The sequence below is a fragment of the Ursus americanus genome, chromosome 21, assembly GCF_024610735.1.
Source record: "Ursus americanus isolate L20-20 chromosome 21, mUrsAme1.1.p, whole genome shotgun sequence".
Lineage (NCBI taxonomy): Eukaryota > Metazoa > Chordata > Mammalia > Carnivora > Ursidae > Ursus > Ursus americanus.
In genome coordinates, this window is record NC_142147.1 from 22,438,849 (window position 1) to 22,456,388 (window position 17,540).

Consider the following 17,540-nt stretch of genomic DNA (forward strand, 5'->3'; position numbering starts at 1 on the left):
GGCTACGGCGCCCCACAGCGGCCAAACCGCGCTGCGTCACTTAGCGCGGGCATCGAGGCTCGGGGCGGGGCTCACCAGGGACCCCTGGAACCCCAGCCGACCCCTCTCCCCATTCCCTTTCAACTTTTGTCCTCGACAACCCACTCTCCCTCCGCCCCACTCCACAGCTATCTTCTCGAAATCCTAACTTGTCCCAAACGCGACCCCCTTCAGTTTCTCCGGAGACCACCACTCTCAGGGAGAACCCCGGTCAGCCTGCACACTTTGCGAGTATGTGCTGGGCACTGGACATTCCATGGGGAGCACTCATGAGATCCCTGCCCCTCAGGGAGATTACAGGCTAAGGGAAAGACAGATACAGACAAATACCCAAGTAAGTATGCAGGTTTCCCCATAATGTAAAGTGTGAAGTATAAGAGCAAAATATATAGCACAAAATATCTCCTTTTTATATTTCTTTAAATCAAGTATAAATCCTACTGGGAGCCCCCACCCTCCAGGCTGGTAGGAAATTCAGTCTTGGTCTCCACTGGGCTCCTCTTAACCAGGTTATTCCAAGGTCTCAGATCTCCTGCAGCAGCAGCCTGAGAAGTCAAGGGTCCTCTCTGGTACTGAGGGCACAACCATTGTCCCAATCACAGGACTTTCAGGTTTGGGCTCTGGGAGGCCATGCCCACTGCCCCAAGATTGCCAGGGACAGGGGTGCCTGGGTGGCTCAGTCAGTTAAGCCACTGACTCTTGATTTGAGCTCAGATCATGATCTCAGGGTCTTGGGATCAAGGCCCACATTGGGCCCTGTGCTCAGCAGGGAGTCTGCTAAAGATTCTCTCTGCCTCTCCTCTCTCTCTCTCTTAAAAAAAAAATAAATAAATCCTTAAAAAAAAGAAAAGAAAAAAAAAAAAAAAAGAAAAGATTGCTAGGAACAGATGCCTGCTTCCTGGATCCCAGAGCCCGAAGACTTTCTTCCCTTTTCCTGCTTTAGGGACCACCCTGCTGGACCTGACTTCCCTGAAAGCCAGGGTACACTGGAAATGGACTCTCCCATGAGCTCAGGCTTTCTCAAAAAAAAAAACAAAACAAAAACAAAAAACCAGGAAGAAATTTTGTCTTCTGCCAGCTGTCCTATCCATATCTCCAAGGCCCTAAAATGGTGAGCAGCTGGCTGGCTACCTGCTCAGAACAGGCTGGGCAGAAAGCATCCCTATGCCTAAAATGTATGAGCCACATGCATACAATAAAAGCAACGTAACAGCTCCTGCTCTGTCAAAAACCAGTTGTGCAAGTGATTTAATCTCTCTACCATACAAATTCTTGTTTCCAGGCCTGATAAACTCAAACTCGATGTGGAATAAATATCACTGCTACTCTGGCCTCAGAAACACAATATGATTTCTCTTGTTAAGATGTCAATCAAGATGACTCTTATCTGGAATTGAAGAACTTTAGGGTCCAACAGAGATGATGACCCAGAAATCAATTTAGAGGATGAGCCCATTTATGCCCACAGGACGGGGAGGGAATCACAGCCATCTAGGCCCTGGGTCCACCTGCCTCCCAGGCACCTCTCCTTGATGTTCCATGGGTATCTAAATGCAACAACACATCCCTATATGCCCTCTCTGTCTTTGCCACAAACCTGTTCCTCCCCTCAAGCCCTCCAATGGGCACTACTAACTACCCAGTGTCCTCCTGGTCCTTGCCCATCTAACCCAGGTAGTCCCCAAGACCAGGCAGTCCTCCTTCTGAAGCATGTCCAGTGTCAGTTCCTCCCACTCCACTCCAGTCCACACAACCAGCATCTTCCTTGCTGATTCTGCCTCAGCCTCTTGTCTAACATCTGCCTACCTACTTCCAGTCATTCTTCTCCCAGCAGCCGGGCTTATCATTCTTTCTCTTTATTTTTTTATAAGGTTTTATTTTTAAGTAATCTCTACACCCAACATGGGGCTCAAACTTACAACCCCAAGATCAAGAGTCACACACTACTGACTGAGCCAGCCAGGTGCCCTCTTTCTCTTTATTTGTCGAAGTGGGTTGTAGTCTGAATAATGGCCTCCCAAAGACATCCACATCCTAATCTCTGACGCCTGTGAATGTGTCACTTTATAAGGCAAAAGGGACTTTGATTAAATTAAGGAGTTTAAAATGGGGGAGATTATCCTGGATTTTTCAGATGGGCTCACTGTAGTCACAGGGCCCTTATAAGAGGGAGGCCCGAGGGTCAGAATGAGAGAAGGTGATGTGATGGTGAAAGCAAAGGTCAAAGAGATATGACAACACTGCGCTCCTGGCTTTGAAGGTGGAGGAAGAAGCCAGGAGCTGAGGAATGCAGACAGCCTCTAGCAGCTGGAAAAGGCAAGGAAAGAGATTGTACCCAAGAGCCTCGAAAAGGAATCAGCCTACTGACTTTAGCCCAGTAAGACCCACTTCAAACTTCTGACCTTCAGAACTATAAGGTAAAAAATGTGTATTATTTTTAAATGTGTGTGTGGCAATAGGTTATTGCAGCAATAGGAAATTAATATAGTGGGTTTCAAAGAGGGTTAAATACACACACATATATATAATGAATTAAAGCTGGTGTCGTTTGAAACAAAAATCCAAGTGGCAGCTCACATTCCCTCAGTGTCTGTCCGAGTGATTCCAAGCCTGGCTCTCTGAGAAAAGGACTCCCTCTGGCCAAATTTGCCTTTTATTTTATTTATTTATTTACTTTTATTAAGCTCCACACCCATTGTGGGGCTTGAACTTATGACATCGAGATCAAGAGGCCATGCTCTACTGACTGAGTCAGTCAGGCACCCCTGGTCAAACTTGCTTTTTAAAAACACAGGCAGTTGATCATATTCTTCCTGAGTCTGTCAACATAGTGTGGTCCCCAATCCAGAATCTGGCACCACTCAGGCCCTCACCTACTGAAGAAGGCAACCCATTGCCTGCTCCCAGGGCAGAGAAAATGGCAGAAAAACCTTCTCAACATGAAAACACCATCTTATCAGTCTTCTGCGTCAGATACTTCCAGGGCTCCCTTTTGCATTTAGGATAAATTGAAACACCAAAGCATGGCTAGAGGGCCTGCTCGACAAGTTCCTGTTCCCCTGCCCATCCCTGTCCTCTGGGAATTATGTGGCTCCTGGGACCCACACCACCCCCAGGCCTTTTCCCCCAAGGTTCCCTTTACTTGGAGTGTTGTGTTAGCTCCTCCTGCTCCCGTTTTGGCCAATTTCTATGAAAATGTGTGAGGTCCATTTTTCTGGGACAGAAGTCAGCCCCTCGGGCAGGAGCAGCTGGCCCTGACACACAAAGTAGGTCGGCCAAGAGTGGAAGGGCCCAGGCCAGGGGGAGAAAAGGCCCCTTTGTGGTGTAAGGGCTTGCACACGCATGTGTAAAGATTCTGCGCTGGCTTTCATGACTCCTGGAACCACCAGAAGAGACCTCTGGGGCGGGCAAGCGCAGCTCAACGTGCCCTGTGCCCAAGCAGCCCATCCTCAATTAGAGCCATTGTGTGCCTGGGCCCCCTAAGACTTGTCACTCGTCCCAGGGCAGGTCAGTAGTTTACCACTTTCAATCCCAGCTCTGCTATCACCAGCTGGGCAAACTCCTTAACATCTGTGAATCTCAATTTGCTCATTTTTGTGACATGAAAGTAACAATAGCTACTGCACAAGGGTGATGAGGACTGGAAATGTGCTCACGGTCATAAAGCATACAGAGCTGGTGGTAGACATCCATACGTCTCATCTAGGCCTTGCTTGTCTTCCTGTCAGGAAGATGACATTTCATCAGCTACTGAAATTAAATTTTAATTGTCAAATTAGCCCGGGTGGGATGTGGTCAGTCACAGCTCTTATTCTCTGGGTCCACTTTGTCTGGGTCACAGTACCCTTTCCAATGAACCCTGGGATGAATCGGCCCATTCACTTGGCTCATCCCCACGTCCACCAGCATTTCTTGCCCCAGTGAGCTCAGTGGCCTCCTGACTGGTCTTTCTGCTTCCACTGTGGGCTCCGCAACCCCATCCGTCCATTTTCTTCACAACTTGTGGCTGTCCAAAAAACAAAAATTTTTTAAAGCCAAACTGATTATATTACTTCCTGCTTACAAGCATCATGACTCTCCCTGCTCCCCAGGGAGCAATATTTCAATATACCATGAAATTAGAATCAAAACCTCCTCCTCACAGTGGCCTCCAAGACCTCCCATGCCCCCTGGCTCCGGTTAATTCCTGCAGCCTAATGGCCTCCCTTTCCTCGAAGGACCAGGCTTGCAGTCATACTAGGGCCTTTTGCACTGATGCTGCTGCCCACTTCCTCTGGGCAAGCTTTCCCTGACCCTCAGAATAGAAGAGACTGTTACTCCCATAGCACCATGGGACTCTGGTTTCTGCTGTCAGTGGCTGCTGGATTGTGTAGTGATCTGATTAGGGGCTGTCCCTCCAGCCAGCCGGACAGACCACACGGGGGGGGAATGATGTTTATCTAGCACCTTTAGTACAGAGCCTGGAACACAGGAAGCACTCAATAGATGTTTGCTGAAGAAAGGAAGGAAGGGAGGGAAGAAAGGTGGAAGGAATAAATGAAAAGATAGTACTTCTTATGGGAATTCTTTTGTGAAGCCTTTTGTAAAGTAAATGATACTTGTTGAATTATTTTTGGTGTAAAAATTGACTTTCCTATGTTATCGTCCCTTCAACATAGTAAATCTATTTTTTTCCATATGCCTTGTAAAGATTTTTTTTTATTTGCTACACTCAGGACATTTTCCTCCCATTAATTTTTCCTTGTTAAATGGTTTTTATGACCCCTTTGTGTTTTAAGAAAGAAGTACTGCTCGGTATTTAGAATATTCTCTCAGCTTCCTTGGTGAGAAGATTCTGGCCGCTTTCCCACTGTTGACTATAACCAGTGCAGCTTGGAACACGATGTCACCCCTCCAGAACTCTCTCGGACCGCGATAAAACTTATTCTGTGTCTAGTTGGGGACAAGGTGTTTGGAAACAGCGCCTTATGCAACAGAGCTGCTGCAGGGCCGTCCCTTGGAGGCAAATGTAATAAAAATCATGGTGTGTGAAAAATGTGCCCACAGAGTCCAAGGAACTAAAGATTTTAAAGCTTCTCTGCCAGTAATTCAGTTTTTATTTTATGTTTCTTGGAAAACTGAAGGCTTGTATCTACCATGTGTTACCTAAGACGCAGGGGGAAGATGGGGGGGTGGTGGTAAAGGGTATTTTGTGCTGGTGAGAATGTCTGTGGCAGCCTGGTCAAAACTGTCCTCTTTGTAAATGACCTCCCCGCCTTGGCCTTGCTCCCCAGGGAGGGGTATTTCCATCTCGCATGAAATCTCTGTCTTTGCTCGCTCACTTCTATGGGGAATGGTACACGCATGCAAAGCTGCTGGTGTTCTTACTTTATTTCAGAAATGTGCAGGCCTGAGACACCTGAATTTTTCCTGGAATACTTGAAAGCAAATTATGTGCCGGAACCTCTCAGGCCTGTTCCCAGCGGAATTTCCTTTGAGTGTTCATATCTCGAAACCTTATGTAACCTGACACAATTATCTGAAAAGCCTCGGAATCCAAAAGAACAGTGTTCTGAGCTAGGAATGAAGGTTGGAGCTAGGAAAGAAGTGTTATCCCCTGCCCGGGGACTGGGTCATACCTCACTATGACAATACCCAATTCACATTCCAAAGAAAAATGCTAACCTCCTGACACCGGGACCAGTGGGTGCATTTGCTTCATCTCTCCGAACAAGGAATCGCTTAACGAGGTACTCGAGGGACATTACAAAAGCCCTAGACCTGGCTGGTGGTTAAAAATATTTCGATAACCACCTTGAGCAACTGGTCTTCCCAGGATGGAAGCCAGAATGGCTTGGGCCCCTTTCAGGGGTTAAAACACCCTCCACTGACTCAAAAATCAACCCATCTGAAGAGTTGGGTTCTCATACCAGCAGTTAGCAGTACAAATGGGATATGTATGGGGTGGGGGTGGGGGTCTGGAATCCATATTTTCACCAAGTGATGGGTCCAGGTGATTCTGACTCAAACCCAGCCTTAGACTCCACCTCCCCAGCCCAACCCCCAACTCCAGGGAGAAGGGGAGAATGAGGACACAAACTCTAAGCACAGACCTAAAAATCTGGACTCCACAAGTAGATGACCCTGCATTCCAGAAAGCCCCTGCCCCAAGAAGCTTCTTTTGCCCCCTCTTCTGTTTCACTTTCAGAAATCCCAACCCAGCTTGCAATTTGCATACCAGCGGTGAGAGACCTCCTAGGAGAACAGGCACCACTCATAGGTGGTTGGCTTTTCAAGGAATTTGCTGGAGAAAATTGTAGGCAAGGCTGTGAACAAAACCCCCCTCCATCTGGTTTCAGTTTATTTAAAAAGCAACGCACACAGGCCTCCCCACCAGCAATCAGAAAACAGCCACAGCTTCCCCAGGGAGGGTGTTAGCCACCAAGGGTGGGGCTGAATTTTATATATGCAAATGAATTAAACCAGCTAGCCAACAGCAACTAATTTTTGTATCTTTTGCAATTGTTCTGCCAAAAAAGAAAAAAAATAGGCCTAAATCAGGGGTGATGGAAGCTGTAAAGAAGCAAGTCTTGAAATTAGTTTTAACAACTTGCCTTAATTCTACCGTTGGGAGACATGTTTCTGACCTAGAAGCAAATAAAAAAAGGTTGATAGTCTTTCACCTGGGTATTGCCGACTCCCTAGGCTGAAGGCCAGGGGGCAGTGTGACCAGATGGTTGGGAGCATAGCGTCTGGATGGATGTGTGACCTACAGCACCTCATAACCTATAACCTCTCTGGATTTGTTTTCTTTCTTTCTTCTTTCTTTCTTTCTTTTTTTTTTTTTTTAAGATTTTGTCTATTTATTATTTTAGAGAGAGAGAAAGAGCAGAGGGAGAGGGACAAGGAGACTCTGCGCTGACCATTGAGCCCCACCTGAGGCTGGATCCCAGGACCATGAGATCATGACCCGAGCAGAAACCAGGAGCCGGTCACTGAACTGACTGAGCCATCAGCTGCCCCTGGGTTTGTTTTCTCATGTATAGCACCTGCTTCCCAGGGACGATATGAGGATAGTAAATAAAGGACAAGCAAACCGCACACGAGGACTGGCACACAACACACACGCAGGAAATGTGGCAGAAGGTTAGGAACGACTCAAAACCGCACTGCTGGATCGGAGACAGCTGGTTTCACCTGGAGTCAGCCAAGCTCTCCTGGCAAGTGTTCTCAACTGGGGCTTGCCTCACCCTCCCCCCGCCCCCCAGGACTGGTCCAGAAAATGCTTCAGAACACATTCTCGTAGTGTTTCCCAAACTCGAGGGCCCTAATTCCCAACCAAATATCTGCCTTCAATCCTGGGGGCAAAAGAAAAGTTCTGAGGAGGGCGAAAGACAGTTTGAAAATGCAAGTGATGACCCCCCCGCTTCCCCTGCCTCACCATCCCCTCTCTCTGCTGGCCAGAGGGCCTGATTTCCAGATGCACAGCCTAGATGGGGTACCTCTGAAAATAGAGGGATTTCACTTCATGCCCAGGGCACACGAAGGTGAGTCGGCAATCTCCTGGGCTCCTGTGCCATGTGAGTGATGTGCTGCAGACCGTGGGTATCTGGGTGCCTCTGGGCTCGGCCCTTGCACATCCACGAGCATCTTGGGCTCCGTTAGCCCAAAACACACCTCTGCTTCTGTCCCTTGTCTGGATGCAGCAACAGGACTTCCAGCCTCCACTCTTCCCCCATCCCTAAATCCATTTCCTGGCAATTGGGACAGGTATCTCATTTGCTCCAGACCACTCCCAGCTCTCCTTTGCCCTCAGAATGAAGTTTAAGAGGCCACATGTGGCAAATGTGCTCCTGCATTAACACAGTTCTCAATATCGCAGACTTTGGGCTCAAGTACGCCTGAGCAGAGATGTGTCTACGCTATTTGGGGACTGGGGTGTCATTCTCTGGTGGCCTTTGATGAGGTCAGGAGGGGGAGCCATGCAGAGCTAGAGTGGGGCTGGGGGGACAGTGGAGTTGGTGATTGTGGACGGTTATGAAGAAATGTGGTTAAGAAGGGGGGAGCACAAGAACAGTGCTGGAGGGTTGTGGTATGGGATTGAGGTGAAGGAAGTTGTCTATCGGCTACCCATAGGAGAGGCCAGTTGTTTCTATGAACCTAGGGCACCCAGCACAGGGCCTGGCACACAGTAGAAACTCAATAAAAGTTTACTATCGTTGAGGATGGGGAGGGATGGGGTCTGGGACTTCAGTGGGGGTACTGGCCATTGGCAGGAAGACTGGCCTCTCTTCCACGGGAGGGAGGGGTGGTGGGGTGCCAGGAGGGAGCAGAGGGCAAGGCAGGGCCTCCTTGGGACTTTGCTGCCTCTGAGCTGCACCACGGAGGGAGGAAGAAATGACAAGAGAGTCTTGGCTCCAGGAACCCCAGTGTGGCCAGGGGACAGAGGGTGAACTCTTGGACTGCGACGGCACCCCACACCTGCTTCTGCTCCCCTCATCCTCAAATCCAGCAGTCACCTTCACTCTATCCCTTTCAGAGCCGCGCCCTTCCAGAAAGGCCAGCAGATGGTGCCAGTGAGCTGCCAGACTCTGCTGGAGCGGACTGGAGCCAGCCCCCACCAACCCGTGACCCTCTAGAGCCTGGGGCAAGCTAAGGTTTGGCTCACCAGATTTCTGACCAAGGGGGAGGAGAGACCACGGTGGGTGGGGGGCACAGTGACGGGTGTGTCAGACTGAGGACTAAGAGAGACAATGGACTGAAGGCTTAGGGGTGGGGTGACTAGGGGGCTCTGATCCTTCTGGTTGCCCTTCATTCCTTTGCCCCTGCCAAGCCCTGCCTTATCTGCCAGGGCTCCTGCCCTCTGCCCCCCTTCCCTTCTCTTCCCTGGAGGCCCCTGCCAGCCCAGACTCCTGGTTCTGGCAGAGGCTGGTTCTCTGCCCCTGGGCAGGCACAAGCTGGCACCAGGCCTCAGACAGGGTTGGGCCAGCCCCTCCCAGCCATGACTGCCTGAACCACCTTCTTTCTACTTCCAGGACGTCTCCACCTGATGAGGGCTAAGGGTTCAGCTGCTGCAGGGGGCTGCAGGGGGCTGCAGCAGAGACCCTAGGAAGGAGGCCTGGCCTCCTGGCCTTGGAAGTAGGACGAATTGGGGTGGGCTGGGTGGGCGCATATAAAAATGTGACAGATCATCCAGTCCCACAAGACCCAAATCACACAACACTAATAGTTCTGTCCGAGGTGGCAGAGCATCCCAGAAGATGAGCTGGAAACACCCCCTCCCCATCCTAGCCATCCTATACTCTGCAGCCGAAGGCAATTCCCTATACCCCCTCTCGGCAAGTCTTTCTCCCTACCATGGGCTTCCCAGTAAGTCAGGATCCTTCATGGTTCCTTCTCAGGACAGTGTAGGATTCTGCTTCTCAGTCTCTGTTCTCACCTTGCTGTCCCACTTCCACTTCCCCTAGTTTCGATTCCAGTTCAGGCAAGTGCTAGGACTACCTGTTGGCCTTGACCTTGAAGACTGCCTGGGACCCCCACCCCACCTCCTCCTTTATACCCCCTCTCCAGCTCCAAAGGGAAGCCCTTAATAGGCTGAGGCAGGAGAAAACATAGCCAGACTTTCAGTAGGGTGACGGGGGGGGGGGTGGCTCCCACAAATCCAGGGTCTACAGCTCAGGTCAGCAAGCCAGGCCAAGGTTGCTGTGCCTGCCTGTGAGCCTGGGCCATAGATGCAGGGCAATAGGAGTCAGCAGGTTTTAGAAAAGGAATGTTTCCCTGAGTTTCCAAAGGATGACCCAGACCAAGGGAGAGTCGCCAGAAGCACACACAACACGCACAGATGCACTCACACGCACATGCTGGGTCATGGCACCGGTCATGGACACAAGTGTTTGCAAATACTGGCACAAATGGGTACACAAGGTCATGTACTCAAGGTAGGCACACATGTCCTTCTTAGGGAAGTCCTAACTCCCAGGGCCAGGGCTAGCCTGCCATCTGTGCTCGTAAGAGGAGGAATACATGAAGGCACAGAAGTGCCTCTGGACAGGAGCTGCGCCCTCCACCCAGAGCCTCCCTTACTAAATGTCTCCCAGCCCCTTTCCCGAGGGTCCCCTGGCCCACCAGGGAGCCATGCCTGGGTGGCAGAGAAGACTTTGGAGGAGGCATTGCCTCCAAGCCCTGGCACAGAGCCTGAGCACCTAAAATAGAGATTGGGCACAGGGCTGGGAGGGATCATGACCTCCCAGGACCTAGTTGGGGCATAGATGAGGCAGTGGGCAAGGTCCAGAGGCCCACAGGAAGCAAGGACTCCTTCTGCCATGGGCTGCACCTACTGCCCTCAGAATAGGGCCTGTCAGCCAGGTGCTGGCACCAACTCCTAGTGCCTGGCAGAGCCCTAGCATGGATGCCAAATACAGGGTGCCAGACACGGGGGTGGACAGGATGGGGGGCCGCTGGGCCACACACAAACACAGATCTTCATATATACAGGCAGGGAAATGCACCCACACTCACATCACTTATTTTATACCCTGTGGAATCATGGGAGTAGGGCACTGATCACCTTGTCCTAGAGGCTGCCCTCACTGACTCCAGGCGTCCCCATTGGCCTGGCTCTAGGAGTATCTGTCTGAGGGTGGGCTGGAGGTAATGGGAGGCCTAGACACTTTCTGTGAGCCCCTGCCCCGGTCACACACACACACACACACACACACACACACACACACACCTGCACTCCCACACACGTACACTTGTGTGGCAGAAGGAGGTGGGGTTGGTGCATCCCCAGGACTGGGCCCTGGAGGGAAGGAGGAAGGCGGGGCAAGAGACTCCCAAGAACCTGGGCAGTCATCTTGCTCCCCCCAGCCCCCGCCACAAGCCGGTTTTGTGACCGCAGGCGGCTTAGGTGTGAGCGCGCGTCAGGGCGTGTGTGTGCGCGAGGGACCTGCGGCCGCGCACAGCGTGGGAGTGCGGCGCGTGTGCCCGCTGCGGCTGCCGCCACAGGCCGGGTGAGGGCGGGCTGCTTCCCCGCGGTGTTCCGGCAGGCCGGGAGGCCGCTGCGGTCCTGTCAGTGTGGGAAGCCGATGGACGTTTGTGCGTGTCCTCAGGTGTCCGGAGCAAGTGTGAGCTGGATGTGCTCACCTGGGAACAGCGGCTCAGCGGCCCTGGGAGCATGGGGGAGGGGGTGGGGGGGCGAAGGGGTGAGCAGACGCAAGACACGAGGGCTACACCAACCGGCCCTGCTCCCGGCACGGTCCGCGGCTAGGCGGCTCCTCCTCTAGCAGCAACTTTGGGACTTTGTTCCGGCTTCTTAGAAAGCAGATCTGGCCGCGGGGGCGGGGCGGAGGGGGGGGCACCTGCCCGCAGGAGGGTGCGGGTGAGAAGTGGAGGAGAGCCCCGCCCCTTCCCCGCCTCCGCCCCGCCCTCTCCCCCGCCCCCGGGGCTCTTTATAAGCTCGGCCCGAGGGCGAACAGAGAAAGCGAGTATCCCTTCCGCCCTTGGCCGGTGTTCTGCTGCACCCCGCACCCCGCGCCCCGGCCCCCAAATCCCTCTCCCTGTTCCCCGGCCCGGCCCCCGCCCCTCCCCGGCCCAGCCCGGCCCAGCCGCCATGGAGCGCTGGCCTTGGCCGTCGGGCGGCGCCTGGCTGCTCGTGGCGGCCCGCGCGCTGCTGCAGCTGCTGCGCGCAGACCTGCGTCTGGGCCGCCCGCTGCTGGCGGCGCTGGCGCTGCTGGCTGCGCTCGACTGGCTGTGCCAGCGCCTGCTGCCCCCGCCGGCCGCACTCGCCGTGCTGGCCGCAGCCGGCTGGATCGCGTTGTCCCGCCTGGCGCGCCCGCCGCGCCTGCCCGTGGCCACTCGCGCGGTGCTCATCACCGGTGAGTGCGCGGAGCGCGGGGACTCCAGGCTCGAGGGCGGGACCAGACACCCAGAGGGCTCCCCATGAGCACGCCAAAGCAAGGCGGGACCCCAGCACAGGAATGGGAGTGTCGCCCTTACTTGGGTGCCGGGAGTGAGCCAAGTAGGAAGCGCAAGGCACCTCCCTAAGTCCGGGTTAACTACCTGCCGCTGTGGAGAGTGTTGGAGGGAAAATGAGGCCGGGAGTGGGCAGGTGCGCAGGGACAACTGCTGGATGAGAATGATGGAACCTCCTGGAGTCTGGGGTCCAGGCTCTGGACGGGGGCGTGCACTGAGGGACTTCAGAGGATGGTCACCCCTCCAACTCTGCCTAATATCCCCACGTGGGACGCCCCATCTCCTCTTCCCCGGGATCAGAGGAAGGCGCTTAGATGAGGAGCTGGGGCACCCATCCCCCAGTTGGCTGGGATCCTTGGACTCCAGAAAAGGTTGAGGTCACCATGAGGGGCATGTGGGCATTCAGCTGCCTCTCAGAACGCGTCACCCACCCCCAAACTGCTGAGGTAGCCGTCCAGAGTCTGCAACCAGCACCCCACCCCACATTCCTCCTGGTCTTCAGTGCCCAGGAAGGAGGTCTTGGAGAGCTGTACTCAGGTGCCTCTGGGCCTGGCGGAGTTCCCTTTGTCTGGAGCAGGGAATAAATCTGTCACCAGAAGGGGGGGGGGGGCACTGAGGCCCAGCCGGAAGTGGGGAGGGGTAGAAAGGCCAGGGGGCACTGGCTCCGTTGTACAGGGGGAGGTGCAGCCTAGTTCTCCCCCAGCCCCCATGGCTTTGGACAGGTTCTCAGAGCTCTGCCCTTACACTGGGCCCTGGACTGGGGGCTGCCTCTAGACTGGCTTCTCAGAAGCTCGGTCCAGTAGGAGGCCCTGCATGATCAGATGGACCTGGGAGAACTTCCCAGAGGCCATCCTTGACCTGGGCCTGGGAGGATGAGTGAAGATAGGTGGAGTGTGAAAGGTGTTTTGGATCAAAGTGTGGGTGTGGGACAAAGGTTTGAGACAGGAATGAGCGTGGCCTCGTAGGGGACAGTCAGTAACCAGCCTGGCTGCTGGAATGTAGTGGGATATGAAGTTCTTTCCTCAGAAGAGGCCTTGAATGCCAGGCAAGAAGCCAGACTGCTGAGGTAGGTGGGAATAAGGATGGCATGAGGGCTTTTGGGCTTCAGCAAGAGGGTAGAGTTAAAGCAGGGTTCAGGCTGGATTTGTGAGACCTGAGTTCAGGGTACAGTATGAAATTTCAGGGGATTGAGGAAGGAAAGATACAGACCTTCCTGGTATGAAGCAGGAACTAGGTTGTGAGCTCTGCTCCCACGGACGGGGCAGCTCCCCTCCTGCCTTCTAATTTGTGAGCTGCCTCAACAGGACCCGGGCTATCTGCTGGTACTAGTGACCCAGTGGGCAGTCTTTCCTGAGATCTCCCCTAGGCCTTCATGCTGCTGCTACTTCTCCTTGCCTTGAGACTGAGAGTGAGGGGAGAGGTGGGATGCCATCTGGCTGTAAAGCCCCACGATGGGAGAGGGGAAGAGTACTGCCCAGCCCACTCCAGCTTCTCTGTGGTTTCCTCTCTCACCACCTGACTGCAAGACAAAGAGGTGACCAGGCCCAGCCTCACCAGCCAGAAACAGTGTCTTGAGCCTGCCAGAGCTGCCCGAGAATGCCGCTGAAAACCACTGCCCAAGGCCACTCCAAGAGCTCAGCCCTGGGGTCAGAGTTTGGGCCGAGTGGCTGAGTGCCTTGTGTGCACATCTGTGCACCGATGGTAGCAGGGGGTCTCATGGGTGCAAACCCCTGTGTGAATATGCAGGCAGGTTGGAGGTCTGTACAGGTGTCTGTGTGGGGACAGGTGAACAAGAGGGTATGCACGGCATGGGTGACTGTTGGGACCGCAGAGCTGAGGCTCTGGAAGTCCTCCGTTTCCCTGTGAAGGGCCTGTCTGCTCTGGGAGCGAGCTTAGGCGAGTGGACATACATGTGCTCACTTGCCTCCCCCAGCCACACTGGCCCTGGGAGGGCCCGTCAGCCCAGGGCTGTCTGCAGTCCCCCAGCCACCCACACAAAGCCCAGCTCACAGCCCCCTGCCCGGCTTTGTTCTCTGCCTCCGCAGAGGGGGCAGGGCTGAGGTGGGGAGGGCTTCCCGTCCCAGAGCATCCAGATTTGGGGAAGTGGGGCTTCTGTGAAGCTTCTGCTCAGCAGGACCACCAGGGAGGCAGGCTTCAGAGAGCCTCATGGGCCTCTCCCTCCCCTTGCTGGCTGCCCACGGAGCCAGGATCAGAATGGGAACAATTGAGGAAGGGGGCATTGCTTATCAGACCCCCACTCTGGCTCTGCCTGGTGGTTCTTCTTTCTACATACCAAAGACAGGAAATTAAGTCTCCAAAGTGGTAGCTGACCTCAGGTCACACTTGTTGGGTGTGGGAAGGGATTCAAATGTAGGTCTGTTCTCTTCCCCACCCATCATCTTGCCTGTCCTGGGGGCAAGTGGTCTGAGTCTCAGAGAATGCCCCGCTGTTGCCACAGATTGGAATTCCAAGAGCAGGGGTCAAGGGTGAGGTGGGGATGGGCCTCCAGCTTGCCTAGAGCCTGGAACAATAGTAGGGATGTTGGCAGGGAAGGGAGGTGGGGCTCAGGTTGTGATGACGGGAGCTGAGAGCTTGGGCTTCATCCCGAGGAAGGGCGGGGGGTGAGGGCGTTGCAGGGGGGCACCTGGAAAGGTTTTCAGCCACAGCGTGATATTGTCATTTTTGGAAAGATCCCTCTGGCTGCTTAGGTAGAGAATGGATTCAAGGGGGCAAGATGGGACAGGACCAAAGATGGGACTGTTTCCTAGGCCAGGTAAGAGGAAGAAGCCTGGGCAAGGGCAGCGAGCAAGGGAGGGAGGCTGTGCTACTGCACACGCAAGCTGAGGCCTGAGAGCAAAGCAGGCAGGACCTCGGGGCTGAGACTGGGTCTCCCACTGACCTCCAGAAGTCCTGGCCTTCCTCTTTGTTGGCTAAGTGACTTTGGGAAGCAACTTCACATTCCTAGGTCTGTGTCCTCATCTATAAAGTGGGAATCGTAAGCCATGTTTGGAGTAGCTCTGGGGAGTCAGGGTGTTGGCAGCTGTGAGAGAGCTGGTGCACAGGTGCTCAGCCAGAGGGCCGAAACCTGCAGTGGCAGACCTGGGAAAGGAGGGAGGGCTACTGATTGCTGGAAGATTGGATATCCAGGGGCCTGGATCCTGTCCGGACCCTGGTGATCCCAGAGTTGTCTCAGGCCAGACTAAGCCACAGGGGGAGTTCACTGGCTGCCCTGCCCTGGCCAGGCTGTGACTCTGGTTTTGGCAAGGAGACGGCCAAGAAGCTAGATGCCATGGGCTTCACGGTGCTGGCCACTGTGTTGGAGTTGGATGGCCCCGGTGCCCTAGAGCTGCGTGCCAGCTGTTCTCCTCGCCTAAGGCTGCTGCAGATGGACCTGACCAAGCCAGCAGACATCAGCCGAGCACTGGAGTTCACAAAGGCCCACACCACCAGCACAGGTCTGTGGCCATAGATCCCCCAGGAGAGGGTGTGCTTGGGTGGGAGTGAATGGGCAGAGATTAGGGGTTTGCTGCTGGCCTGACCCAGAGCTTCCTCCTTTCTTTCGCCCCCTTCTCCATGCCCTCAGGCTTGTGGGGCCTGGTCAACAATGCAGGCCACAATGACGTAGTGGCTGATGTGGAGCTGTCTCCAGTGGCCACATTCCGCAGCTGCATGGAGGTGAATTTCTTCGGTGCCCTTGAGCTGACCAAGGGTCTCTTGCCACTGCTGCGCCGTTCTAGGGGTCGCATTGTGACTGTGGGCAGCCCAGCAGGTGAGTGCCCTTCCCCGCTGGAGTAGAAAAGGTGCTGCTGCAGAGTGGGGAGGGATGTCAGAGCCTCTGGCCTGGGCTGGGCTGTTTCACTCCCAATCCATCCCCAGGAGACATGCCGTACCCCTGCTTGGCAGCCTATGGGACCTCTAAAGCAGCCATGGCGCTGCTCATGGACACATTCAGCTGTGAACTTCTGCCTTGGGGGGTCAAGGTCAGCGTCATCCAGCCTGGCTGCTTTAAGACAGGTGGGAGTCAGGTTTGGGATGGGGTATGTGGGTGTGGTCTTATCTGGGGGAGGATCGGGTCTGAGGAATGGGCATGGCTCTGGCTGGAAGCAGGGATCGGTCTGGGGGTAGATGGACCTGAGTCTGGCTTTGGCTTCCCTAACTGACCTCAGCCGGACCTTGCCACTCCTTCCCCCCCAGAGTCTGTGCGGAATGTGGGCCATTGGGAGAAGCGCAAGCAGCTGCTGCTGGCCAGCCTGCCCCGAGAGTTGCTCCAGGCCTACGGCGAGGACTACATCGAGCACTTACACAGGCAATTCCTGCATTCACTGCGCCTGGCGCTGCCAGACCTCAGCCCGGTTGTAGATGCCATCACCGACGCACTGCTGGCAGCTCAGCCGCGCCGCCGCTATTACCCGGGCCGTGGCCTGGGGCTCATGTACTTCATCCACTACTACCTGCCTGAGGGCCTGCGGCGCCGCTTCCTACAGACCTTCTTCATCAATCACTGTCTGCCCAGGGCACTGCGGCCTGGCCAGCCCGGCTCTACCCCAGCCCAGGATGCAGCCCAGGACCCAGACCCGGACCCAAACCCAGGCCCTTCCCCCATGGCAGCCCAATGACCAGTGCCCACAGATGGCCTAGCCGCTCCGGCAGAGGAGGTCCCACGAGCCCTTGGCCCTCTCCTGGGCATTGTGACCCCCAAGTCTGCCCTAGAGCCTGGCCTAAAGGACCCCAGCCCTACCCATTTGGTCAATGCCCCAGGCCAGGCCTGGTGAAGCTGAGGCTTCCCAATAAACCTCCAGGCCTCTCTACTGCTTCATGAGCCCACACAGACCCTTCTGGGCGCAAGGTTCCACCATGTAGCTGGGAGAACCCAGCTGGATGGGGAGTTTTGTGCAAGACTTAGCTGTAGACTTTGACAGGATCCCGCAGACAGTGCCTCTGCAAACGAAGGAGTGACTGGGTGGGGTGGGGACTCCCCCCCTCAGGATTTTTTTGAGGCACCAGTGCCTCAGTGCTGCAGTTCAAAGGGTGAATCCTGTTTCTTGACTGGCTCAAGAATTAGGGCCCTGACCACCCACCCAAAGCCCCCTTAGCCACAGGGAAGCTTCATACCCCACTTGCCCAACTGCCACCTTTTAAATACAGACAAATTTTTATTTCTCCTAGAATGGAAAGATGCTGTGTCAGGAGGGAGTGACTGCCTGGGTGACAGGCTGTGGCGGGGTGACAGACTGGGAACTGCCTAGGGAACCGCTGGTGGTTAGCATGCGCCTTGGCTCTGGGCACAAGTTCTGTGGCTCACACCTATCCCCCTTCATTGACTGGGGGCAGATCGTTTATCCACAGATTTGGGCTTCCTCATAGTGCAATGGGGATAGTGCCCCTGGCCTACGGCATAGTGGGGCTCAATGGGGCAAACAGGGAGGACTGGGACCCTCCAGGGCCAGGACCCAACTCCACAGGCTTATCTGGGCCTCCAGTGACTTCCCCCACCCTGCAGAACCTGGCTGTCCAGGGAGAGGGCCAGCGAAGGAGGTAGAAAGCTTGGG

At 54.6% G+C, this 17,540-nt stretch overlaps 1 protein-coding gene across 1 annotated transcript; it reads left to right on the forward strand.

The window, feature by feature from the left end:
- Positions 1 to 11,498: 11,498 nt before the first annotated feature.
- Positions 11,499 to 17,165, forward strand: HSD11B2 (hydroxysteroid 11-beta dehydrogenase 2). Its single transcript, XM_045814874.2, has 5 exons — positions 11,499 to 11,894; positions 15,234 to 15,446; positions 15,575 to 15,760; positions 15,868 to 16,005; positions 16,186 to 17,165. Exons 1-5 carry the CDS (start codon positions 11,630 to 11,632, stop codon positions 16,605 to 16,607), a joined length of 1,224 nt encoding a protein of 407 aa, XP_045670830.2. The 5' UTR covers positions 11,499 to 11,629; the 3' UTR covers positions 16,608 to 17,165.
- The last annotated feature ends 375 nt before the right edge of the window (positions 17,166 to 17,540 follow it).

What these genes read in the sequence shown, in the direction of transcription:
- HSD11B2 (XM_045814874.2), top strand. Translation starts at nt 11,630, where the DNA reads ATGGAGCGCTGGCCTTGGCCGTCGGGCGGCGCCTGGCTGCTCGTGGCG. An exon ending in TCGCGCGGTGCTCATCACCG is followed by an intron (nt 11,895 to 15,233) that starts GTGAGTGCGCGG and finishes TGCCCTGGCCAG; the next exon opens with GCTGTGACTCTGGTTTTGGC. An exon ending in GGCCCACACCACCAGCACAG is followed by an intron (nt 15,447 to 15,574) that starts GTCTGTGGCCAT and finishes CCATGCCCTCAG; the next exon opens with GCTTGTGGGGCCTGGTCAAC.